The 25,152-nt window shown below is 46.5% G+C and overlaps 1 protein-coding gene and 1 long non-coding RNA gene across 4 annotated transcripts in view; one reads left to right on the top strand and one right to left on the bottom strand.

Annotated features, from left to right (window-relative positions):
* Positions 1-510: 510 nt before the first annotated feature.
* LOC308483759 (protein-arginine deiminase type-1-like) overlaps positions 511-25,152 on the bottom strand; it is a 40,655-nt gene continuing 16,013 nt past the window's right edge. Inside the window, exons 2-16 of the mRNA XM_081017959.1 lie at positions 20,943-21,120; positions 19,283-19,355; positions 18,108-18,169; positions 15,454-15,571; positions 14,235-14,360; positions 13,676-13,854; positions 13,387-13,490; positions 11,852-11,975; positions 11,322-11,429; positions 9,676-9,827; positions 7,747-7,891; positions 7,273-7,366; positions 6,981-7,060; positions 1,985-2,110; positions 511-1,346 (exon numbers count right to left, since the gene is read on the bottom strand). Coding sequence (XP_080874085.1) covers positions 1,113-1,346; positions 1,985-2,110; positions 6,981-7,060; positions 7,273-7,366; positions 7,747-7,891; positions 9,676-9,827; positions 11,322-11,429; positions 11,852-11,975; positions 13,387-13,490; positions 13,676-13,854; positions 14,235-14,360; positions 15,454-15,571; positions 18,108-18,169; positions 19,283-19,355; positions 20,943-21,120 — 1,903 coding nt within the window. The 3' untranslated portion in view covers positions 511-1,112. The remainder of the gene's footprint in view (positions 1,347-1,984; positions 2,111-6,980; positions 7,061-7,272; positions 7,367-7,746; positions 7,892-9,675; positions 9,828-11,321; positions 11,430-11,851; positions 11,976-13,386; positions 13,491-13,675; positions 13,855-14,234; positions 14,361-15,453; positions 15,572-18,107; positions 18,170-19,282; positions 19,356-20,942; positions 21,121-25,152) is intronic.
* Positions 3,746-23,293, top strand: LOC308483799. 3 transcript variants are annotated; one of them, XR_013989783.1, is made up of 7 exons: positions 3,746-4,572; positions 6,528-6,690; positions 7,325-7,389; positions 16,146-16,227; positions 17,570-17,703; positions 19,784-19,886; positions 23,082-23,293. It is a non-coding gene; the product is annotated as an uncharacterized lncRNA (long non-coding RNA). The 3 variants fall into 3 exon arrangements; XR_013989784.1 differs by lacking the exons at positions 16,146-16,227; positions 17,570-17,703; positions 19,784-19,886; positions 23,082-23,293 and adding an exon at positions 10,885-11,036 and having other exon boundaries at positions 7,325-7,516; XR_013989785.1 differs by lacking the exons at positions 16,146-16,227; positions 17,570-17,703; positions 19,784-19,886; positions 23,082-23,293 and having other exon boundaries at positions 7,325-7,722.

Raw genomic sequence — 25,152 nt, 5'->3', positions numbered from 1 at the left:
TAGTGTCCAGGGCAAGGGAAATAACAGTATTGCTCTGTTCTGCATTGGTCAGACCACACCTGGAATTCTGTGTCCTGTTCTGGGTGCCACAATTTAAGACTATTAACTAGTTGGAATATGTGCAGATGAGGGTGATTGAGATTATCAAGAGTATGGAAACCAAGCCTTATGAGGAATGTTTGAGGGAGTTGGTTATGTTTAGCCTGGGAAAGAGGGGCCTGAGATAAGAGTAGATAGCCATCTTCAAATATCTTAAGGGCTGTCACACAGAAGATGGAGTAAGCTTGTTTTCTGCAGAGGTAGGATGGCCACCAGTCAGGGATTCGTTAATTCCATTGCAGTGGTTTGGACAAGTGATTTTCAGAGGCAATATGACATATATTTCTTTTTTTAAAATCTATTGAATGAAGACTTCCTTTTTCTGAACTTCTGTCATGTTTAACCAAAGGGTGTAATTCTTGGTCAGATGTGACTTCAGTTTAGAAATGAACTGAGCGATACATTTTAGAATTCTTTGGAAATGCATTTATTTTAAGACAATTGGCTTTGCAGAGAACAGCCATCCCTTGCTCTGCAAAATCCTCATGGGAAGGGGAGAGAACGTGTTGTGGTCCTGTGTATGTTTACTCAGACGTAATCCCTGCTGCGTCCAGTAGGACTTACCCCGAAGTAAGAGTGCACCCAATGCCAGCCCTACTAGGAGTAGACTCACTGGAGCTAATGAACAAAAAATCATGGAATTATAGAGCTGGAAGTGACCCTAAGGCTCACCCAGTCCAACCCCCTGCAATGCATGACTAACATGCCCCTTTCTTTCAGTGGGTCTCCTCTGAGTAGGTTTCAGTTGCATGCAACCTTTAAAATACTTGTTCTGCCAAAGAATTCTGCCCATCTACCCCATCCCTGCCAATCTTTCACATAATTTTGTGGTTTGGGTAAGTTTAGTGCATCATGTTTAAGTGGGGTTTTTGACCCAAGTCGATTCTCATTTTTGAAGTCCAACATGCTGGAGAAGATGGTGTTCTTTTGAAACCTTCAGGCATCTTCTCTGCCCAGAAGTACTGAAGAAATAAGAGTGTGGCGAAGGGGCCCGGAGGCTCCCCCCACCAATTTCAAGGTGTTGTGTCCCACCAGTGGAAGGAGAAGGGTTCTCGGAGGACGTTGGTGCCGCAGTGGACCTCGCCAGACAAGATGTGGTAGGAGAAAAAATCATCGATGAAGGTACAGTTCAGCCCCAGCGGTTCCAGCAAGGAGCGGACTTTCTCTTCCAGGCAGCACTGCCCATGGATGATGGGGCCAAATGGCTTTGGGATGCCCAGGTGCTTCCCCAAGACGAGCATGTTCACCTAGGCAGAGCAAAAACAACCAAAAGCAACAGTCAGGGTTGGTTTTTCTGCCATCCTAGCTAAAGTTCAGCATGTAGAAAGCTGTCTTCTACTGAGTCTAACCATCCATCCAGCCTACAGTTCACTACACTGACTGGCAGCAGCGCCTTTCCAAGGTTTCAGACAGAGGGTCTCTCCCGCTCTTAGTCAGAGATGCCATTGGGATGGAATCTAGGGCCTTCTGCAGGAAAGGCAGGTGCTCCACCACTGAGTTATGCCTCCGCTTAAAAGTAAAATAAGTTTCCAGTCCTCATGGGTCTGAAGCGAGGACTGGTTTCAAAAGGAGCACAGGGCGCTGTCTTGCACTGAGTCAAATCATTTGGCTCAGTATTGTCTACATTGACCCGCAGTGGTTCTCCAGGATTTTGGTGCAGGCAGCCTCTCCCAGCCCTACCTGGAGATGCCATTGAACCTGGGACCTTCTGCTTGCAAGGCAGCTGCTCAGCCACTGAGCTATGGCCCCTCCCCATCTAGCTCAGTGCTGCCTACACTGACTGGCAGCAGCTCTCTGGGGGTTACTGCTCCGGAAGCCAATTTCCAGAGAAAAGGTTTGAGCTGCGCTGGACACCTCTGCACAAACGCCAAGGAAAGCCCCTCACCATGTCTGGAAACAAGGCGGTCGCTGTAGAGTCTTCCAGAGTGAACAGCTGAGGGATGTCCACGATATCTCTCTCGCTCAGGCCCAGCTCCCGCTTCAAAATGCTCCGGTTCCAGTCGATGCAACTCTGGAAGAAAGAAGACGATGCAAAATATTCCCCATGGGCTGTAAAACCCGCTTTGTTTCATGTTGAATATTTGCACCTGAAGACAGCAAAGCTGTCATGCATTTTTAAGCTCAGGATAGCAAGTAACAGGTTTTTTTTAAAAACAACAACCACAAGTTCCTGAGATATTAAATAACAAATCACAGGCCCCTCCAGATTAGTGTTTTACAGTATTGTGTGCATATTTTGCAACATGCTCTTGACACAATAATATTGCATTACTGGTGGATTTATTCTGCATCATCATCATCATCATCATTTCTTCTGTCCCACCTTTGCTTCAAGGAGATCAAGGTAGCAAACATGCTTCCCCTCCTCCCCATTATATCCCCACAACAACACTGCAAGTTAGGTCTGGCCCAGAGGCAGTGACTGGCCCCCAAGGCCACCCCATGAGCTTAATGGCTGAGTGAGGGGTTTGAACCCGGGTCTCTCCCAGTCTGACACTCTAGCCACTATACTACACTGGCTTTATTAGCTGTTCTACAATGTTTCCCCAACTGCTACCACATTATTGTTGTCCAAGGGGCTCTAGGGTGAAAATATACCCAGAATGCTTGTGGCATAAAAAGCTGTAAATTATGGGATATGCATGGATTGGAAACGAAGCCCCCAAAACGCAGCAAGGTGCAAATGCATTGGAGACTGGGATTGCTTATGACTGCCCCAATACCGTCACAAGTCCAAACCATCACAAATGCACAATAAAATGGATCTTCCAAAGGGGCCCTATGTGTTAGTGCTACTTCAGGGTAGTTTTTTGTTGTTATTTTTGCCTCGCATCAGTCTTGTTCACACAACCACCGTAAATAGTTTCCTGGGACAGCGTTTTCCTGATCAATTTGACTCTGCAGGCCTTGTGCCAGGAGGAAAGAAAACTCAAAACCCAGGTTGGTGAACCGATAGCAACTAGACTTGATTCCAGTAAGCCATGATTTGCAGCCGAGATCCCCCCCCATTTAACAAACCAGTCCATATGAGGAAAGCTTGAAGGAGCTGGGTCTGTTTAGCCTGGAAAAGAGGAGAGTGAGAGGAGATTGGATAGCCATCTTCCGATATCTGAAGGGCTGTCACATGACAGATGGAGCAAGCTTGTTTTCTCCCGCTCTGGAGGGTAGGACTCGAACCCATGGCTTCAAGTTACAAGAAAGGAGATTCTGACCAAACATCAGGAATAACTTCCTGGCAGTAAGAGCTGTTTTGACAGCAGAGCGGACTCCCTCAGGAGATGGTGGACTCTCTTTCCTTGGAGGTTTTTAAGCAGAGCTTGGATGGCCATCTGCATTGAGATTCCTGCATTGCAGGGGGTTGGACTAGATGACCGTTGGGGTCCCTTCCAATTCTACGCTTTTATGCTAGATGTAATGTTACGCCAGGGAGCAGGGTTTGTTTCCTTCAGTTGGGAAGGATCGAAAGAGCCCTCAGAGGCAAACTGTTAGCTGTGGTTCCCCATGATGTGGGAACTGTACCTTTAGCAAGCAAGAGCTTTCGCTCTGGTTTTCGCCTCAGGGTAGTGTTCACGTATAAATGCAGCCATGCAAATCTAGGGCACAGCCGCATTTGAAATACTGTGTACCATTCTTGTCGCCTCACCTCAAAAAAGATATTGGAAAAAGTCCAGAAAAGGGCGACCCAAATGACCAGGGGAAAAGCCGAGCGAAAGGCAACATGAGAGTTTATAAAACTACATGTGGTGCAGAGAAAGTGGAGGGAGGGAAGCTTGTTCTCCTTCTCTTGGGACACCAGACGTTGTGGACATCCATGTTGGAAGATTCGGGACAGATGAAATCGAGGACTTCTAGAGTTAAACTGTGGAACTCACTGCCACAGTTTGCAGTGATGGCCACCCGCTTTAAAAAGACAGACTTATGGAGGAGAGGGCTATTGATAGCTGTTGGCCACAATGGCTCTTCTGCTCTGCCTCCGCCTGTTGCCGAATACCAGTTTCTAGGAATCATGAGTGGGGACTTTTGCTGTTGCGCTCGGGTCCTTTTTGTGGGGTTCCCACAAAATGGGCCCCTGGTTGGCCGCTGTGAGACCAGGACGCTGGGCTGGGTGGATCACTGGCCTGACCCAGCAGGTTCTCCTCATGGCCTTTACTATATTCTACCACAGCTACAGCCAACATGGCGTCCTGCAGGTAGCCGCCAACTCCCCTCATCCCCAGCCATCAGGGCCCAAGGGTTGTCAATGAGGGGAGTTGTAGTCCCTCAGCACCAGGAGGGCGCCATCTTGGCTACCCCCTTTCTGAAAAATAAAGCAAAGGAAATCACTTTAATCGACTGTGGTGGTAGAAATTGCCACAACCGTCTTGTTCATTTAAAACAGCCTCATGAACTGAAGCACTTTGTAATTCTCCCATTTTACTTCATGATTGTTGTTTAGGTCAGGAGAGCAATCTATGCCCCTTATCCATGTCTGAGGTAAAAAAACGAAAAACCTTAGCCGTGCCTTTTTATTTTATCTCCAGATGACCTCAGTTTAGCTAACCACAGTTGTTCTTTCATAATCGCTGGGGAATTTGGTGTGGTTAGGAGATAAATGACCATAAATGTCTGGCTCGGCATCACATTTTACCTCAAATTTTACCTCAGAGTGTTATAGCACAGATCACGCTTAACAGCACTTCCCTTGTCAGTCAGCGAGAAATAAATCCACATCTTCCTCTTTCCTTATTGCGATTATCTCCCGGAAGATTATAAAGAGGTGGTGAGCTTTTATTTTAAAAGGATCAGGTTGTTTTTTTAAAAAAAACAACATGTTTTTGTTAGCGGGTAAAAGGAAGTGCTTTGTCGTGGCGAAGGGGCTTGAATAACTCCAAGAAGCCATGAGCTATGCCATGCAGGGCCACCCAAGATAGACAGGTCATAGCCGAGAGTTTAGACTAAATGTGATCCACCTGAAGAAGGAACTGGCAATCCACTCCAGAATATTGCCAAGAAAACTCCATGGACATAAAAAGGAGAAGTTTCCAAGGTTTATGGGGTCACGGAGAGTTGAACATGACTAAGATGACTGAACAGCAAAAGGAAGGGATCTTGATCCATGTCAACTAAGCGATTGTTCATAACTGACTTCTTAAAATCCAAGAGGCGATAGGAGTGTGACTGGTGTGTTAGGCTACATTGCTATTGGGGTTTGTGATTCTTAGTGTGAAATTTGGCCTCCGTGAAAAGGAAATTTGTGTTTTGCAAAGTGACTGTTTTCTGTCAGCCTAACTAATGAATGGGGGATTATTCTTTAAAGAAGAATCTGCTTTATTCGCACTTTCCGAAACAAGACAGGAACCGAAATTTCCAAATTTGCATTTCTCCATATTTTGCAATGTACATCTCCAGCCATGTGTACCAAAAAAATGCATATGCTGAGGTAAAGTGTGCGTAAAAATGCATACGATAATGAAGATGGCATTCAAAAGTAGGGAACCCTGCTTGTGGGTTTTCCTTTGGGGCTTCTGGTCAGAGATTGTGAGAAGAGGAAGTTGTTTGGCCTGTCCCTATGTTCTTATGACATTTAAATAAACATGGAAAAATAAACATATTGGGGATATTTAAATATTAGGGAACATAGGCTTTGCAAAAAAAGTGGGGGGACTGCATGAATAAATGTATATATTAGGAGAAATCCACACTGAACTGCTGCTGAAATTTTCATGAAGGCTTTTTAAAGACGCACATCACACTTGGCACACTGATGTGGCAATGCAGAGAACTGAAAACTGGAAAAATGAAAGAAACTGAGATGGACAGTTTCAGCCATCCCTAGGCCTAATAGCCTTCGTCGATCTGGTGTCCTCCAGATAGTGTTGAAGGACTCCAGCTCCCATCAGCCGCAGGCAGCGTGGTCAGGGAGGAGGAAGATGGGAGTTGTAGTCTGGGCTCAGCCACAGGTTGGCCAGCCCAGCATTAAAAGAAGGCAGAGGGGGAATGGAGGGAGCCAGGGGCAGTGAAGGCAAGTGAGGGTCTAGTTCAGGGATGGGGGAACTCATGGCCCTCCAAATGTGGTTCGACTCCAACACCCACCAGCCCCGGCCAGCAAGGCCAAAGGCTCAGATGGATGCCAGACATTCATGCCAGACATTCAAAGCACTACGATGCCATTTGAAACAGTCACGGCTTCTGGGAGCTGTCATTTGTGAAAGTTTCTGAGAAGTGTTATGAGGCCTACTTGGGGCTGAAAAATAACAGAAAGTCTGTCTTTGGATGCAGAAAGATCCTGGTGGCAAGGTCTAGGAGTGCGGAAAGGAGATTACTAAAAAGGGAGACAGACATTTACCTAAGCGAGTTGGACCACAGAAACCATTTGCCAGGGGAAGTTGTGGTAAGTAAACATTGTTTACTTGATGACAGAAATGAAACAAAATGTGTTTCTCTTCCAGGGAAGATGTATTGCAGATCTAACGCAGGGTGTGACTTCAGAGAGATGCCAGGGCTCAACCCAGATACAATTGCTCAATTTCACTATTAACGGGAACAGAAATGGCCAGGTTTTGCCTATTTGTCCCACCTCTGGAACGGAAATCAATCTAGCAAGCACAATAGGTATTTATGTTGCTTTCCATCTGCAAATGATACATAATTGATTGCTCCCTTTCCCCTCCTTTGCACTGTGTTTCCTTTGCACTGAAATGATGGGATGGAAGAACATAGCAACAATACAATCATGTGATTAGTTATGGATATTATATAATTGTGTCATGGCGGACAGCAGGACAAATAATGTAGTTTTTTTGCAAAAGGTGAACTGAGGTGGAATGGAAACCGCACTGCAAATTCAGGGTGGGGTGGGATGGAAACGGTCCAGATCCACCTGCACTCTGATAACGGTTTACCTGCACATACTTGCTGTCACGGTGCAAAAGTCTGTCTGCCAGGAGCTCATCCAGAGTAATGCGCCCCACTCTCCCGAGACCTGCAAGGGAAATGGTTTCCACAAATTTTAAAACATGCTGGCTTTCGTGAGCCCCGTCAGGAAGGGAGCAGTAACAGCATGGTGCTGACAACAGCAATGTTGCAGGTTCAAATCCTGTATGGGGCAGCTGCATATTCTGGCATTGCAGGGGGTTGGGCTAGATGATCCTCAGGGTCCCTTCCAACTTTACCATTCTTTGATTCTGTCCTCACCTTCAAACAGGGCAGCATTTCCGAAACCTTCTTTTTGCTTCTCTCTAAACAGCTTCAGGCAAGCAGCGGGACTGGCTAAGAGCAACCGGAAACCCTGCAGGAAGAGAAATGAGAAAGGTAAACTGCCGGGCAGAATTTGGGTCCTCCATTTAGGTGCCCATTATGGGAAGCCCACAAGCAGGACAGCAACTCTCCTCACCTGTGATTCCTGTGATTCAGAGGCATACCGACTCCAACAGCAGAGGTAACACACTGTGACTAGTAACCACTGATGGCTTCGCCCTCCCTGAATTTGTCTAATCCCCCTGTAAAGCTTTTCTGGGAGGCTGCAGCCCTCCCACAGAGACTGGGGACAGGGATAGGGCTCCGTGAGAGAAGCCAGCAGAGTGACTTTTCCAGTGCAGAGCTAATAAGGTATAAAGTATCAAATATGGAAAAGGAAGCCGGTCAAAGCACTTCCCTGAGGATCATTACCTTCCTGTTGGAAGCCGGAACAAAGGTCAGGAACTCATCCACATGCCCTACAGTGAGCCAGTCAGAATAGAGCTCAATAGGGGGTTGGACTCTTTGAGCATAGAGGAAATCCCGGACAATTTTGACCATTTTCCTGTTGCCAGACCTAAGAAATGAGGCAGGGTTTTTTTTAAAAGAAAGGGAGGGATGGAGGGAAGGAGAGAGAAAAAGAGAGAGAATAGAAGGTGGGATTAGAACTAGTGATGGGGGAAAATAAATTCAGTTTGCATTTGATTCTCACATGATTTGAGCTTTCCAAACCAAAACACAGCCACCTTCTGAAATTCGCATTTCTTTTTAATTTTGCAACACTGTTCTCTGGTCAAACAATGTGTACAGAAACGCATATACTATGGTAATGCATGCATATAAATGCATCTAATAGTGAAATAAATTACAAAAATTCATTGTGTTAGAAAAAGCATCCCTGCTTGAAACCCTGGAGAGCTGCTGCCAGTCAGGGACCCGGCTCAGTAAGAGGCAGTTTCCTATGCTCTCATGAGTAGCCCGATGCATCTTTGCAGTATCTGGTGGTGAGGAACTCATTGAGAACCAGAAGCCAGCATTGCCTTCCCAGCAAACATCTTCCCAGCTGCCTCTGTCTGAGTTGGGAGGTGCTTGGGTCTCTAGGTGGCCTCATACCATGAGATCCTCCTACATTAAAGTTTTCTTATTAACCAAGCGAGGGATGCGGGTGGCGCTGTGGGTTAAACCACAGAGCCTAGGACTTGCCGATCAGAAGGTCGCAGTTCAAATCCCACGATGGGGTGAGCTGCCGTTGTTCGATCCCTGCTCCTGCCAACCTAGCAGTTTGAAAGCACGTCAAAGTGCAAGTAGATAAATAGGTACCACTCTGGCGGGAAGGTAAACGGCGTTTCCGTGCACTGCTCTGGTTCCCCAGAAGCGGCTTAGTCATGCTGGCCACATGACCCGGAAGCTGTCTGCGGACAAACGCCGGCTCCCACGGCCAATAAAGCGAGATGGGCGCCGCAACCCCAGAGTCGGTCATGACTGGACCTAATGGTCAGGGGCCCCTTTACCTTTATTAACCAAGCACAGAACAGCACAGGAAAGCTTTTGTTAGCCTCATGACAACCTACTCCTAGTACTTGCCTCCCCCAAAACAATTGCTAGACCAGGTTTTCCCAGAGAAAATATCTGAATGGTATCCAGCATCAAGGCACTGACTTTCTGATTCATCCCCTGATGAAGACTTGGATTTATGTCATCATTGCTTTCTCTGGAGCATCCTTGGTACCTTAGATCATGGGGGGTGGGGTCCAGATATTGTTGGACTCCAGTTCCCATCAGCCTCAGGCAGCATGGCCAATGATCAGGGATGATACAAGTTGTGGTTTAGCCAGAATAGCATAGTGATTAGAGTGTTGGACTTGGACCTGGGAGAGTCCAGGGTTCAAATGCCCACTGTGCCATGAAGCTTCTTGGGTGTGACCTTGGGCCAATCCCTGCCTCTCAGCCCAACCTCTCTCACAGGGTTGGTGTGGGGATTAAAGGAAGAATGGGAGAACCATGTATGGCATCTTGAGTCCCTGGGAGAAAAAGCTGGGATATAAATGCAAGGAATAAATCAATATCTGGAGGGCCAAAGGCTCCCCGACTGGCAATCACTCTACATATGATGAGGCAGGGAGTCTTTTCCCCAGGTCCACCTGGAGATGCTGCTGAAGATTGACTCTGGGACCTTCTGCATCCAAAGCAGAGTCTCTACCACTGAGATATGACCCTTCCCCCACCCCCAATTATTTTCAGTTAACAATTGAATGGCAAGCCTTGAAACCCTTCCCCTCCAATGCAGTGTTCCCCCACCTCTACAAGCAAGGGTGGGGAATTATAATTGTAATTATTTTTATTTTGAACTTGGTGGTTTACCCTGGGAAACTGCTGCCAATGAGGATCCTTCCCAGTGGGTACTCCTTCCCCTTGACCGTCACGGCAGGGCTGATGTCCAGGTTCCCGAATGAATCCAGGCTGGATACGCGTCCATACCGGGGTTCTCGGGTCACGTACCCAAAATCAGGGCCCTCCAAGGAAACACAGCAAGGAGAAATAGGAGCATAGGCAAGTATACAGAAGGCAAGGTGTTGTACAAGATGTGCCTTTAACTTCTAATCTGTGTCTGAAAAATGCTCTCTGTTTCCAGAGAGGAAGGTGAGAAATCTTACTTAATCTGGAGAGATGTGCTTTCATTATTTGGCATTGAGAGGGGCAGTGTACAGATAAAGTCAGTTGCAGCCAACAAAATTCTGCTCAGAGTAGACCCATAGAAATTCATTACTGTTTCTCCCTCTCTCGTAATACTTGAACATCCAATGGAGCTGAATGTTCAGGACGCATCAAAGGAAGTCCTTCTATAAGTCCTTCTATACATGGTTAAACTATGAAACTCCCTCCCGCAGGAAGCAATGATGGCCCTCAACTTGGTTGGCTTTAAAAGAGAATTGGCCAAAGTCGTGGGATAAGATAAGGCTATCCATGACTATGAGTCAAAATGGCTATGCTCTACCTTCACAGTTGGAGGCAGCAATGCATCTGAATACCAATTGCTGGAAACCACAGGAAGGGAGAAGGCTCTTGTGCCCAAATCCTGCTTGTAGGTTTCTCACAGGCATCTGGTTGGCCACTGTGAGAACAGGATGCTGCACTAAATGAGTCACTGGCAGACTCTTCATATGTTCTTATGTTAACCCAGTGTGGTAGACCAAGTTGGGTTCAAATCCACTCTCAGCCATGAAACTTCCTCAAGTGACCTCAGGCCTAGATCACTCTCTAGTCTAACCTACCACACAGGGCTATTGTTAGGGGGAAAGTAGGGTGGATGGTGAGAGAAACATAACCATCCTGGGCTCTTTCAAGGAAGACGTGGGCCTGGTTTGTACGCAACACAAAACCATGGTTTGCTTAGCCAAAGTGTGTTTTGTATGAACCCAGCTCAGCAGACCAACTGTGGTTTGTTTTCTGGTGGCAAACCAAAATGTCATGCCATTGTTTCCTTTTTGCTAAGAACTATGGCTCATTTTCAAAGTGGCTTGGCATTTTGTCTGAAGCCTCACTGAACCATGGTTTGTTTGGCCACCCTAGCCCATAATCTCTTCCAGCAACAGAGCAGAAGACAAGAAAAACCGGAAATCAAGAAGCTAAGACAACTCTTGCAACATATTAAATGATTGCTTTTAGTCGCAGATTGTGTATGGATAAATATAATGATATTTGCAATGCATTTATAGAAATTATAGTGACTTGTATACTCTTCTCTGTATAGCATAGTAAAGTTTTATGCACCTTTTCATCCCCCCCCCCCATTTCTTTTACTTTATTTGTCCACTGAAAATGGAGAAAACAAGTCATGGCTTATTGTTCATCTGTGAGACAAAGTGTGGTTTATTGAACAAACCTCAGTTTAGCATTCCGTGCAAACACAGCCATGATATTTAGATTTCTTTTCTAATGCTATTGATGGAAGCATCTGCTTTCAGTAACAGAAGTTATGTGCTGAGGGCTGAAGAAGCCTGGCTTACCAAAATGCTTTTGAAAGGGAATTTCTTGAGGCCTCGGTTCCTGGGGGAGTCAAAGACGACGGGGAAGGACTTGTGGGGGGCCTCCACATAACCAAACTCCATCTCATCCTGTTAGAGGGGAGGGAAATGGATCAGGATCCCCACTGGTTAAGGTGCTGTATCCTTTTGGGAATGACCAGTTTAAAAATCTGTTTGCAAAAACACTCTTCCCTCTTTCCCCAAATGGGTTTAACACTTACTAGTTACTTAAAGCATTTGCAGCCTGTTCTTCAGATCAGGGAACAAAGCCAATGAAAATAATAAAAGGAAAACAATAATATACAAGAATTACAAAATCCTATGAACAGGTCCAATAAACAGCAAATTAGCAATTGTGCCTTAAGGTGAGCAAACAAATATTCACCCTTCCTTAACTGCTGGAGTGTGTATTGGGAGACCTGGGGGAAGGCAGTGATGGGGAAGGCAGAGACCTTCTGGTGGCAGCAGGTGCCCCACCTGGCCTCAGGGATGTACAGCTTCAAGGAGGGTACCTGGATCCAGCGGTCACCCCGATTTTCAATCTCTGGGCAGATGGTCATCTTACAGCCAGCTTTCTGTGCCAGGGCTTTCACAGCCTCCAGGAATGTCTGGTTGGGGTTGGTGCCTCTTTCAATGCTGGAAAAGAGAAAAAGATGCAAAGGGAAAGAAAACTATGTAGACGAGGACCACAGGGCCATCTTTAGCCAGGTCAAAGTTGTTGAGCTTTTTTTTTAGGGGTACAAGTCTAAGTTGTTCAGCTTTTAAGGAGGTTAAAACCACTAACATGAAAAAATAAAAAGCGGCAGCGATAGCTCCATCTTCCATTTTTGTGATCATGCGAAAATGAACGACGCCACTAGGGCATGCCGCTGGATACATTGATTCTGCAGCTCTTCCACAAAAGAGAATGGAAATGACCCAGCGATCAACTGCTGATCGCGGTTAAGAACTTAGGCAGCTTCAGCAGCAGGTGCCCCCCCGAATTCAGCGCCTGGGTGCCCCTCACCCCTTGCACCCCTGGGTAGAGACAGCCCTGGAGGACCATTAAGAGCATGAGAAGAGCCTGCTGGATCCGGCCAGTGTCCTATATAGCCCAGCCTCCTGTTCTCGCAGCGGGCAACCAGATGTCCCCAATGGGAATCCTGTATGCAGGATATGAGCACAGCAGCATCTCTTCCCATTTGTGATTCCCAGCAGTTGGCATTCAGAAACATTACTGCCTCTGACTGTTGAGATAGAGCATAGCTGGATTCTGGCTAGTAGCCCTTGACTCCCTTACTTTGGAAGCCATTGTAGCTCAACTGCAGAAGTGAACCATTCTCAAATTAGCTTAGTACAGTGGTACCTCGGGTTAAGTACTTAATTCGTTCCGGAGGTCCGTTCTTAACCTGAAACTGTTCTTAACCTGAAGCACCACTTTAGTTAATGGGGCCTCCTTCTGCCGCTGTGCCGCCGGAGCACGATTTCTGTTCTTATCCTGAAGCAAAGTTCTTAACCTGAGGTACTATTTCTGCGGAGTCTGTAACCTGAAGCGTCTGTAACCTGAGGTACCACTGTACTTATGGTCCACAGACACACACACACACACACACACACACACACACGTTTCCCAGGACTTGTTTCCTCTAGCACTGAGATGTTCAGCTAAGTCCTAGTCAGAGAGGAAATGAATGGACCTATGTTTGCCATGTTCAGTCACTTCCGTAGCTCCACCCTGAGCAGGACTAGCACCAGGTGCAACTCCAAGGAAACTATGAGATATAGAATCGTAGAAGTATGGAGTTGGAAGGGACCCCAAGGGTCATCTGGTCCAACCCCCCCCCCCCCAATGCAGGTATCACAGTGAGGAATCCCTGGCAGATGGGCATCCAACCTCTGCTCGAAAACCTCCAAAATCCATTTAAAGGCTGGAAACCTAGGAAATGATAGTCATCTGAACATTAACCAGCAGCTTGGTTTTAGCATCCTAAATGACACCATTACCCACTGCTCCACCCACAACACACACACCCTGCCGCCACCCACAAAAATATGGTGGTTTTTTAACCTGCAGACAAATATCTCCAATGGCTTCAGTGTGTTGGGGGTCATTATCCAGGGAGCCACTCGGAAAACCACAGTGTCTGTGAAAACAGGTGTGGCTGGCGAATTCTGTGGAAAGTAAGAGTTGGGTGGGGGAGAGAGAACATCAGAAGAGTCTGGCTGCAGGGTCAGGCCATTGGGATCACGTCCAGCATCCTGTTCTCACAATGGCCAACCAGATGCTTATTGGAAGCATGGGTGCAGTTGGAAATTATGGCCTCCCATCTCCTCCACCATCCTCATCAGGATTGTACCTGACTTGAGTGCTCCAGCAGTGTCGCGTTCAAAGAAACTAGGCCTTTGAAGTCAGCATCTGGGAAGGCCAAGCCCTCCACGTAGAAAGTGTGCTGCCCTTTCCCATCGGTGCGTCCCACGGTGTAGGAGAGCTTGTCCACCCCCAACACATGCTCGTAGTTGGAGAATGACACATCGCCTGCAGTGAAAGTAAGCCACGTGACATCTGTTATTATATTTTGTTGTGTTTATTTATAATATTTACAGGGAAAGTCATGCAAATAATATCCTGCAAGCAAACTGGAACAAATGCAGGATGGAAGTTTGCTGTTGTATAACCTCCCTGCAGACAAATCAGAATCAATGCACAATAAAGACTGGATGCAGTCTAATATCCACATGAGTTTTCTGCAAACAAAGCAGAACAAATGCACCATAAAGACTGCGCATTGTCTGACCTCTGCATAAGCATTGCACAAGGAAATCAGGACGGATGCTCAAGTAACAGGTCTGGAGGATCCCCCTGTTGATTCTGCCAGACCAGAGGGCAGATATTAGAGCAAAGAACTGGGGACTCACCTCTAGCGTGGAAAACTCTCACTTTGGCTGCATCGAATAGGGAGATGTGAAGGACCAGCTTGTGGGTGTCAAAGACGCCAGCAGGGCCATGGGTGTTCAGGATCAGAAGCGACAAGTCTTGCAGGTCTTGGAAAAACAGGAGGGACAAGGATTTAGGTGTCAGAATAGGTCACCATCAAGGTGCTCTTCCAGCCTCCCTAGATGGGGTATTCTGACTGAGTTTGCCTTTCCAGTTATATATCAACCCACTCCAAAGGTTCGTGCAAACTAGGGGTTGATGTTTGAGAACTGTTGACTCTGGGAAATGGCCTCAAAGGTCTCTTCAGCAGAGGTGCACGTACAAAGCTTCGTTGCAGGGGTGCACATATGAAACTTGACTTCAGAGGTGCAGAGATGAAGCTTCATTTGATGCTATGAAATTTGGGGATATCGGGAGCTGACAGTGCTGGTCCTTCCCCTCCCCGTATCCTGGTCACCATAAGAGGGAAAAATGGAGAGCACAGCCATGGGCATAGCCGGGGGGGGGCAGGGGGGCAGCTGCCCCCAATAATTAAAAACCAATAAAAATATATAGCAAACTGAGGTTCTGCCACCTCTAACAAAAAACCTTCCCCACCCCACAACAAAAATCTTGGCTATGCCAATGAGCACTGCAGAGATACAGAGGGCTGGTTTGTACTCTTTCCTTATTTTTAATTCCAGGATTTGGCTACAGAATCTGAATTAATGCCAAACAGACAAGAGTTGCTGAGCTTGTGCATATTTGGCAGGTTTTTTATTTAATTTTGTATTTTAAATCATTGTAATAACCCACCCTGGGTTATTATTATTACTGTTGTTATTGTTATTATTATTAGAACCATTCTTGCCCATTGCAATAAGTTGTAGGCCTTTGCGGGCAGGGATGCGGATTTCACCAGCTTATTCCCATCAAGCTGCAAGGCCAGGGTTCAAGGAGCATTTCTTTATTTATTACATCTACACCCCACCTTTTTATCCAAGGAACTCCTAGGAGCATACATGGTTCTCCCTCTCCCCATTTAATCCCCACAACAACCCTGTGAAGTAGGTCAGGCTGAGAGGCAGTGACTAGCCCAAGGCCATACCCAGTGAGCTTCATGGCCAAGGGGGGGGGGGGGAGTGAATCCTGGACTCTCCCAGCTCCTAGTCCAACACTCTAAACACTACACCACACTGGCTGCTTAGCCCCAGCATGTACCTGTGTGGGATCGGACGTACGGATAGGCATTGTCCATGTCTCCAAAGCTCGGGCCATCCCTGTCGCAGTTGACCAGCAGAACCGCTCCTTCTCCTTGGGGACCCCAAGACCATTTTGTCTGCAGGGTAAACAGCAACAATGAATTTCATCGCTTCCTCTCAAATGATATATAAGAGGGTCTCTCTTGTGTGCCTTGGAGTGGGGGGGGGACCGAGCCTCTCGTTACTCTCTTTCATTCTGCTTCCAGCAGACAGACCCCTTTCCAAGGCGGATCCATGAAACCAGATCCTGCCCCCCATTTGGAGGACAACAAGTTTTTGATCTGCTGGTTTAGATATGCACATGTTCAACTGAACCAGTGGCTAAGTCCGGATTGTTAGTCAACACAGCCCTCCCACCCCACCCTGTTCCAATAAAGGTTTTTTCAGGCCCCATTCAGATGCAAAAGAGGAGGCACAAAACTTATGCAGGGTTTATGTTCTGGGGGATCTGCACGCAAATATCTTGCAGAAGGTCACGCAAGATCTTGTGAGGTCTTCGCAAGATCCTGCAAAATCTCTTTCTGACCATTTCCTTCCCGTTCTCCATTTGTTTTCCCACCACCTGTGCAAAGCTGCAATTGTGCAAGTAAATCCAACGTAGGGCATTTACAAGACCATTTTGTTATGCGAAAATCTCTCTGTCTCTTGCAGTAGGTTTTTTTGGGAGGAAGATCCCAAAAGCTTCATCCAACAAAAGACTGTCTGAAAAGTGGCATCACCGTCCTTATGCCTGGTAGGTAGATTTTATCGCTTGGAACCTTAATTCAGTTTTCAGGTGACATCTTCTGTATAAGGAACCAAGCAGGGACCTTCTAACCCACCGCTTAGTGGCAGAGCACCTGTTTGGCATGCAGAAGGTCCCAGGTTCAATTCCCAATGGCATTTCTAGGTACAGTGGTACCTCGGTCTAAGAACAGTCCTGTTAATGAATGATTCGGGCAATGCACTCCGCAAAACTGGAAATAGGTGTCCCAGCTAGCGAACTTTGCCCCGGAAGACGAACAGAAGCCAACCGGTGGAAGGGCCCCGACACCAGGAAGCCTCATTGGGGAAAGCGCGCCTTGGTTTAAGAATGCTTTTGGTGTAAGAACGAACTTCCAGAACGAATTAAGTTCATGAACGGAGGTACCACTGTACGGCTGGGAACAGACTGTTGCCTGAAACCCTAGAGAGCTGCTCCCATTCAGTGTAGACAACACTAGATGAACCAGTGGTCTAACTCACTTATTTTTACTCCATTCCATACTGCCACATGCATTCTTCAGCCAACTAGTATAGTGAGAAAGTTGCATCCTTACTGGATAAATCCAGAGGGGATAGGACTGTCATTTGCTACTAGCATTGTGCATACACGATGTGGAGAGAGTAGACAGGAATTTTCCTGCCTTCTCACCATAATAGACCTTAAAGGAGTCATCTGACAAAGCTAAATGTTGGAATGTTCAGGTCAGATGAAATAAGCTCCCTTTTTTTACACAGTCTGCATTGTGTGAGAAGTGAAGCCATCTTCAAATATTTGGAGGGCTGCCATGTGAAAGATGGAGCAAGCTTGTTTTCTGCTCCTTAGCTAAACCTTAGTAAGAATCTCCTAATGGTGAGAGCTGTTCAACAGTGGGATGGACTCCCTCAGAAGGTGGTGGACTCTCCTTTGTTGGAGGTTTTTAAACAGAGGTTGAATGGCCACCTGTCAGGGATGCTTTAGCTGTGACTCCTGACCTCAATGCCCCTTAGGCCGTCCATTCCAACTCTTGTTGTTGTTGTTTAGTCGTTTAGTCGTGTTCGACTCTTCGTGACCCCATGGACCAGAGCACGCCAGGCACTCCTGTCTTCCACTGCCTCCCACAGTTTGGTCAGACTCATGTTTGTAGCTTCAACAACACTGTCCAACCATCTCGTCCTCTGTCGTCCCCTTCTCCTTGTGCCCTCCATCTTTCCCAACATCAGGGTCTTTTCCAGGGAGTCTTCTCTTCTCATGAGGTGGCCAAAGTATTGGAGCCTCAGCTTCACGATCTGTCTTTCCAGTGAACACTCAGGGCTAATTTTCTTAAGAATGGATGTGTTTGATCTTCTTGCAGTCCATGGGACTTCCAACTCTACAATTCTGCAATTCTAGGACAAGGCTATCAACGGCTACTAATCATCAAGATGACTTTGTACTAGCTACAGTATCAGAAACAGCATGGAGTGTTGAGCCTCACACCTGGCCAAGGTAAATTGGAGGGCAGAAAAGGTGTGGTGGGGACTGTTCTTGGCAGATACGGATCTATTAGCATATCTGTTGACGTAATTCTTTATGCAGCACATAGTTAAACGGCAGAACTCCCTCCCACAGGAGACAGTGATGGCTGCCAACTTGGATGGCTTTAAAAGAGGATTGGGCAAATTCATGGAGAACAGAGCTATTGATGGATACTAGCCAGGATGGCTCTGCTCTGTCCTTACGGTCAGAGGCAGCAATGCTTCTGAGCACCTGTAGCTAGAAGCCACAAGAGGGCAGAGGGCTGCTGTTGTGCTCAGGTCCTGCTTGCGGGTTTCCCATTGGGGCATTTGTTCAGCCACTGTGAGAACAGGAGGCTGGACTGACAGAAACATAGGAAACTCTGCCATTCTTACCTTGTTGCTTGCTTTGCCATCCACCTTACCAGTTCGGCTAGTATCAGCGTCCAGAGAGATAGCTGACAATATATTGGGGTGGGATGGGGGGATAATCATGTTAGTACTTCAGGCTACATATCTGATATTGTGCATGAATATTTTTACTTTATTGAATTTATTGCATTTATACGCGATCCTTCCTCCCCAAGCGGCCCAGGGGGTTAGTACCACAGAGTAAGCTGCCATGCCAGGCTTAGCTAGGTCAATTCCCCTTACCTTGGGAGAAAATGAAACCTATTGCTCACCCCCAGTCTACCTGAGAAGTTCAACATGTAAAGAGGTTTGAGCTAGCTGCTCCAGCTCAACTGTATGGCTCTCATGAGCCACTATACCAATGATTTAGGAACTTGCACCACTGTAATGTACCTGTGCAACTTTTTCTGAATGCTATATGGAAAAGCACATGAATCTGACCTTTGGAGTGTTTGTAAGTAAACTATTTTTAACTTACCAAATGTGTGGCCTTTTTCTATGCTGGGGGAAAGGGGAAATTTGGAACCCACAGGAGCCTTTACAGGTCTAACAGCCTATATTTCCATGCTGTACTTTGGTGCATATGTTGTGATTATAAATCTGTGCTGGGGTTTTCTTGCCAAAAGTACTTGCCCCAGACTTGGATCTTGGAATCCAGGAATTTGTGTGTGTGTGTTGCACCAAAAGCCTAGAGCTGTTTAGTGGTGCATCGCGCCAGGGCGCTGCCCTCTCAGGGGTGCCCCAGTGAGTGGAGGAGCTGCACAGCTTTGCCGGCAGCCTCCCCTTTCCCTGCACGCCCGTCAGCTGTGCCCCGCCAACCTTATGGCTGGCGGGCGTGCAGCTTGCCTCCCAAGCCTCTGCGGGGATCACTCTCCTCCCAAGGAGGCTTGGGAGGGAAGCTGCACTCTCCTCCTGTGGAGGCTTGGGAGGGGTGCAGCTTCCTTCCCAAGCCTCTGTGGGGATTACTCTCCCACAGCGTCATGGGGGAGAGTTGCGCCCCCCCCCATGGCTGGCAGTGCGCAGCTTCAGCCCCCCCCTATCTGTGGTAATTTGGGGGCGCTGGGCAGATATTTGCACCCTGACGCCACATCTGCTAAAGACGGCCCTAGATCTGAATACCAAATATGAGTGAGAATGTGGAAGGACTGGTCGTTACTTACCCATACAAGTGATGTACAACCAAGCATTGGCAATGAGGGTGTCCCCTGTTGGCCCGTAGTATGAAACCCGAACCTGCAAAAAGACACAGTACCCAGTCATAAGAACATAAGAAAAGCCCTGCAGTTTCGATCAGACCAATAGCTCTGATCTAGTTCAGCATCCTGTTCCCACAGTGGCCAAACCAGGTGCCCCAAAGGGAAACCCTCAAGCAGCCATTCCCAACAATGCCATTGACACCTAATTTTTTTTCTTGCGAGGTTTAAATAGCACACAGAATGGCAAGTCCCATATGGCAGCAACATGGTCTGTTCCACCCCACCGTTTAATGTGGACCTCTGTTTATTCTCCACTGTCCATGTGATGTTCTCCTCTAAATCACTGACTTTCCACCCTTACCACTATCTCAGTCTTGATTTTCTCATAACAGGAATACTCTGAAAAGTAAGTAAGCACCCCCCCTCCTCATCTTTTTATTCCCTAAGTCTCATGGTTCCCTTCAGGCTTGTATCCAAAAGGACAGGCTTTCAGAAGATGAGCACGACTGTTGGTATAAGGGTGCCTTGAGCACTTTGCTTTCATCACCTCTTACAACAACCCTGGAAGGTAGGTTCGATTTAGTTAGTTAGATATTCCGTAAACTTTATACACCACTTGATTGTAAGGGGGGGAAACACACCAAGCGGTTTACAAAAAGCTTAAACAATAAAATTATCCAGAATAATTTACAACGATAGTTTAAAACATGGGTAGGCAAACTAAGACCCGGGGGCCGGATCTGGCCCAATTGCTTTCTAAATCCGGCCTGCGGACGGTCCGGGAATCAGTGTGTTTTTACATGAGTAGACCGTGTCCTTTTATTTAAAATGCATCTCTGGGTTATTTGTGGGGCAAAGGAATTCGTTCATTTTTTCCCTTCAAAGTATAGTCCACCCCCCCACAAGGTCTGAGGGACAGTGGACTGGCCCCCCTGCTGAAAAAGTTTGCTCACCCCTGGTTTAAAACATACCAAAAAGTTAAAATAGTAAAAATACTGAATTCTTACAAATGCGGAATGGGTATTGTTAGCCACTTTTCTTTTCTTTTACAAAAGTACATTGGTACCTTGGGTTACATACGCTTCAGGTTACATACACTTCAGGTTACAGACTCCACTAACTCAGAAACATAGCTGTCAACTTTCAGATTTGAAAATAAGGGATCAGCAACCTCACCTGTCCCGGGGACAGTCTACGGGATATCTAACAATCCGGGATAGCAGCGGGAAGCAGCGGGAAACGGCGCTGGAATAAGGGAATTTCCCACAAAAAAAGGGAAGGTTGACAGCTATGCCCAGAAATATTACCTCAGGTTAAGAACTTTGCTTCAGGATGAGAACAGAAATCATGCAGCGGCGGCGCAGCTGCAGCAGGAGGCCCCATTAGCTAAAGTGGTGCTTCAAGTTAAGAACAGACCTCCGGAACGAATTAAGTACTTAACCCGAGGTACCACTGTAATTCAAAACACTATACAACAATCAGCCTGACTGGGTTTGAAATCCATTTGGATCCAGCGCACCTCCCTTGTTGCGACACTCTGCGCTGCTCACCGCAACATGGTCAAAGGCTGGCTCCCAGGTATGGTTGCCAGGCTCTCAGAGGAGCCCAGCTGCTCCCTGCTCACCTTGTTGTCATTGACAGCGCTGCTGGGTCCGTTTAGAGCCACGACCACTTCCACGTCCGAGTCGAGAAGCCACCTTGTACCTTCAGATGCTGTGGCAACATTGGGGTTGTAGATGACGTAGACTCGAAGCCCGGAAGTTCCACGGACATCAAATGACGTGGCACCTTTGGGTATAGATCTAGGGCCAGAGCAAACAATTGGGGTGGGGGGTGTTCAGTTTTATCATTGCATTATCATCACTGATAATCAGGAAAACTTTCTGACAGTCACTATTACGATTACATTTGAATGACATATTTTTCCTTCAAGGAAAACCAGGTGGCACACGTGGTTCTCCCCCTCCTCATTTAATCCTTACAACAACCCTGTGAGGTAGGTTAGGCTGAGGGAAGGCAGTGACCTCATCCCCAAAGTCACACCCAGGGAGCTCCCTGGCAAAATGGGGGTTTGAACCTGGTCTCCTAGGTCTTAATCTGACATTCTAACCAGGGGCGGACTTTGGTAATATGGTGACCCGGAGCGAGGACAAAATTTGGCCCGCATCCCTAAATATTTCTTATGCTGTAACCACTAGGGCCCACAGGTTCTCTATTCCAGCTAAGCAACAAACCCAAAACACTTTAGTGCAAAGCAGTAAGGAGTGTGGTTTCCAATTTTTTTGGGGGGGGGGCACCCCCTTGGATTCCATAAACTCATACCTAGTGCCTGCTACTCTAAAATAAAGAATCATTCAGAATAGCGCTTTGCACGACCTACTAAGGAAGAAAATAACACAATCCAATCAAAAACAGTAACCGTTAATGGAATGTTTATTCCGAAGCCAGCTAAAACTATTTAGTTTAATGAACTCAACTAAGCTGTTGAACTTGATCCAGTGATAGGGGCTTTTTAGAGTCTGATAGACACTGACACCTCCATCGCACCTGTGATTCCCCCTTGCCTCTTGGCCCCTGGGAATCCTGCTGGCCACTTTGGGATCCCCTACCCTAGAACTTCCCCTGCATTCTGACTGCAGTCCAAAGCCAGGATTGTGATGCAATGCTACAGCTTCAATGAGAGCTGCTTGATGACAGCCTTACACACACATACACATATATATTCCACATATGCATTGCCACCTTTCTCTCTGTGCTTCCTCCACCCAGCCCCGTCTGTGCCTTGCAGCAGCTTGTAAGGAAAGATATTAATCTGTCAACATGCAGAATTTAAAAGGGAAGCCGAGGAAGGCAGTAAATCTGGCTGCAAACCTGTCTAATCGCTCCATTCCTTGTGGTTGGGCTCTGTTGGATTTACGATCTGCAGAAGCACACCCATTAACCATGACTCCCGGAGCTAGTCATCTTTGGTCACAGAAAGGAAGGATGGAATGCAGGGTGGAGGGGGGAATGAAACCCTCCTTTATGGGCCCTAAATAAGAGCAATCATTTTAATAGTGTTTTCCATGCAGGTGGAACAACCACCTTCGATTTCTTAATCTGCACACACCTATAAAGGTCATCCTGGGAGTTTGGGCTGGCTGGTCACATAGCAGTTAAAGTCCAGAGCCCATTACAGGAAGCCCATAGCAGGTCCTGAGTGCGAGAGCAATTCTCCCCACACCTCAGCAAGTGGTCGGTTGACAAGAGCACTCTGGACCTCCTCCTCCTTATAATAAAATACCTGCTGGATCAGACCATAAAGGGCCCAAGTAGCCCAGCATCCTGTTCTCCCAGTAGCCCATTCCGCTTATGTGGCTTATGTTGCAAGGGAGAAGCTTCCCAATGTTGGATAGGATGTCCCTATTTTCATCTGAGAAATGTTGGAGGGTATGCTTCGCATTTGTAAGAGCTTGATCATTTAGTGCCGCATCACCCAAACCTTGGAACTCCCTGCCTATTGATACCAGTCGGGGCAACTTTACTGTATTGTTTTCAGCACCTGCTAAAAACATTGTTGTTTGAACAAGCCTACCCAGTCACTTACAAAGTTGGTGTGAACTTTCTGTACATTTTAAACATTTTTTCTTGATGATTTCCATTTTTTTTGTGAACCACTTTGATTTTTGTTTGTTTCGTTTCTTTGTTGTTGTTTTTAACAATCAAGTGGCATGAAAATTTCATGAAGTAAATTAAAACAAACAAATAAATAATGTCCCCCCAGGCTAAAGACGCTTCCTCAGCTACTACTATCAAAGCAAGTATGTAAGTATGTGACCTACTTAAGAGGTCGGAGAGAGAGAATCTTTCAAATACACCCTTTGACTGCGGCAAGGTGAACAAAGAGCCCTGTGACACATTGAAAGGCCAACAGGTTGCCTAAGGTGCAAGCAGTCTTGGACTAGAAATACAGCTTTGTCAGATGGGCAAAATGTTATCCTTTTTTTTTTTTTATAATGATATTTATTAAGGTTTCACAAAAATACATGAAAATACAAAACAAAGAAAAAAGTATAAAGTTTTAAAATACAGCAAAAAAGTAGAAAATAAGAAAAAACGTACAAAATAAAACAGTTAAAAACACAATAATGTTCCATAACCTATCTTCCTTACTCTTATTTCCCCGGACCTCCTCATACCTCCCTTCTTTGTATTCCAATTCAATTTGTTGGTTCAGCAAATCCTTACCATTAATCTTTTACCCAATTGTTAACCTTTTTTTTCCCATGTCTCTTAAAGCATAACAGCTAAAAACCTCTTAGTTTCTATCCAACATCTTCCTAAAGTTCCTTAATTTTGCAATATTTCTGTAAATAGTCCTTAAATTTCTTCCAGTCTTCTTTCACCGACTCTTCTCCCTGGTCTCGGATTCTGCCAGTCATTTCCGCCAATTCCATGTAGTCAATCACCTTCATCTGCCATTCTTCCAAAGTGGGTAGATCTTGTGTCTTCCAATACTTTGCGATAAGTATTCTTGCTGCTGTTGTAGCATACATGAAAAAGGTTCTGTCCTTCTTTGGCACCAGTTGGCCGACAATGCCCAAGAGAAAGGCCTCTGGTTTCTTCAGAAAGGTATATTTAAATACCTTTTTCAGTTCATTATATATCATTTCCCAGAAAGCCTTAATCTTTGGGCACGTCCACCAAAGGTGAAAGAATGTACCTTCAGTTTCTTTACATTTCCAACATTTATTATCGGGCAAATGATAAATTTTTGCAAGCTTGACTGGGGTCATGTACCACCTGTATATCATTTTCATAATATTCTCTCTTAAGGCATTACATGCTGTAAACTTCATACCTGTGGTCCATAACTGTTCCCAGTCAGCGAACATAATATTATGTCCAACATCCTGTGCCCATTTAATCATAGCAGATTTCACCGTTTCATCCTGAGTATTCCATTTCAACAGCAAGTTATACATTCTTGACAAATTTTTAGTTTTGGGTTCTAACAATTCTGTTTCTAATTTTGACTTTTCCACTTGGAAGCCTATTTTCTTATCCAAATTATATGCCTCTGTGATGGGACGATGAGCTGCTTGTGTGTAAAATCCTAGTCCCTCAGAGTTTGGTCAAGTTTGCAAACCTCTGTCTGTAACGGAGCCCCTTAAACATGGCTCCGTCAGTCGCTGGCAGATTCCGACAGTGGTTGCTTTCGGAATCGCTTCCAACATAAAAGCTCCTTAACGGAAACACGTCTTCTGGACTCTCTGCGTGACAGTTTCCGGCGAGGAGTGGGTGTCCCTACAGGAGGTCCTGAAACCTCCCCACTGTTTTCGCTGGAAGTGTCTCTGAGCCATCCCTCCAGCTCCCTTTCCCTCAGCTCAGCTCCTCTCCCCCTACTGGTTCCCTCTTCAGCTGCTGAGTCTCTCCCAACCTGTGTGAGCCCTTTCACTTCCCTTCCTTCCGATGGCAGTTCCCTGACATCCACCTCCCCTCCAGGGCCCCCTTCATCCCCTCTCGCCCCCTCCTCTACGGGCGGTGAGGAGGCAAAACCCCGGAATGAACTTCCTTCATCTTCCGATGTCCCGAACACTTCTCTCCACCTGTTGCGGTTCCTGGTCTCGAAGTACTCCTCCTCCTCAGAGTCCATCTCCCCTTCCCCTTCCGATTCCGAGAATCCTTCCAACTCCTCCTCCTCATCGGTGGTCCCAAAGTATTCCCTCCGGAACCTCTCCACAGGCTGAGGTTTCCTTGGGAACCTTTGATGGAACGTTTCTATCAATACCTCGTCATTGATATCTTCTGCCATTACCCAAGTGTTTTCTGACTCCGGTTCTCCTTCCCACGCT

This window comes from Podarcis pityusensis (assembly GCF_964106645.2).
Source record: "Podarcis pityusensis genome assembly, chromosome: 8".
In the NCBI taxonomy this organism is placed as follows: Eukaryota; Metazoa; Chordata; class Lepidosauria; order Squamata; family Lacertidae; genus Podarcis; species Podarcis pityusensis.
The sequence above is the reverse complement of the archived record's forward strand: the minus strand, read 5'-3'. Positions and strand labels throughout refer to the sequence as shown.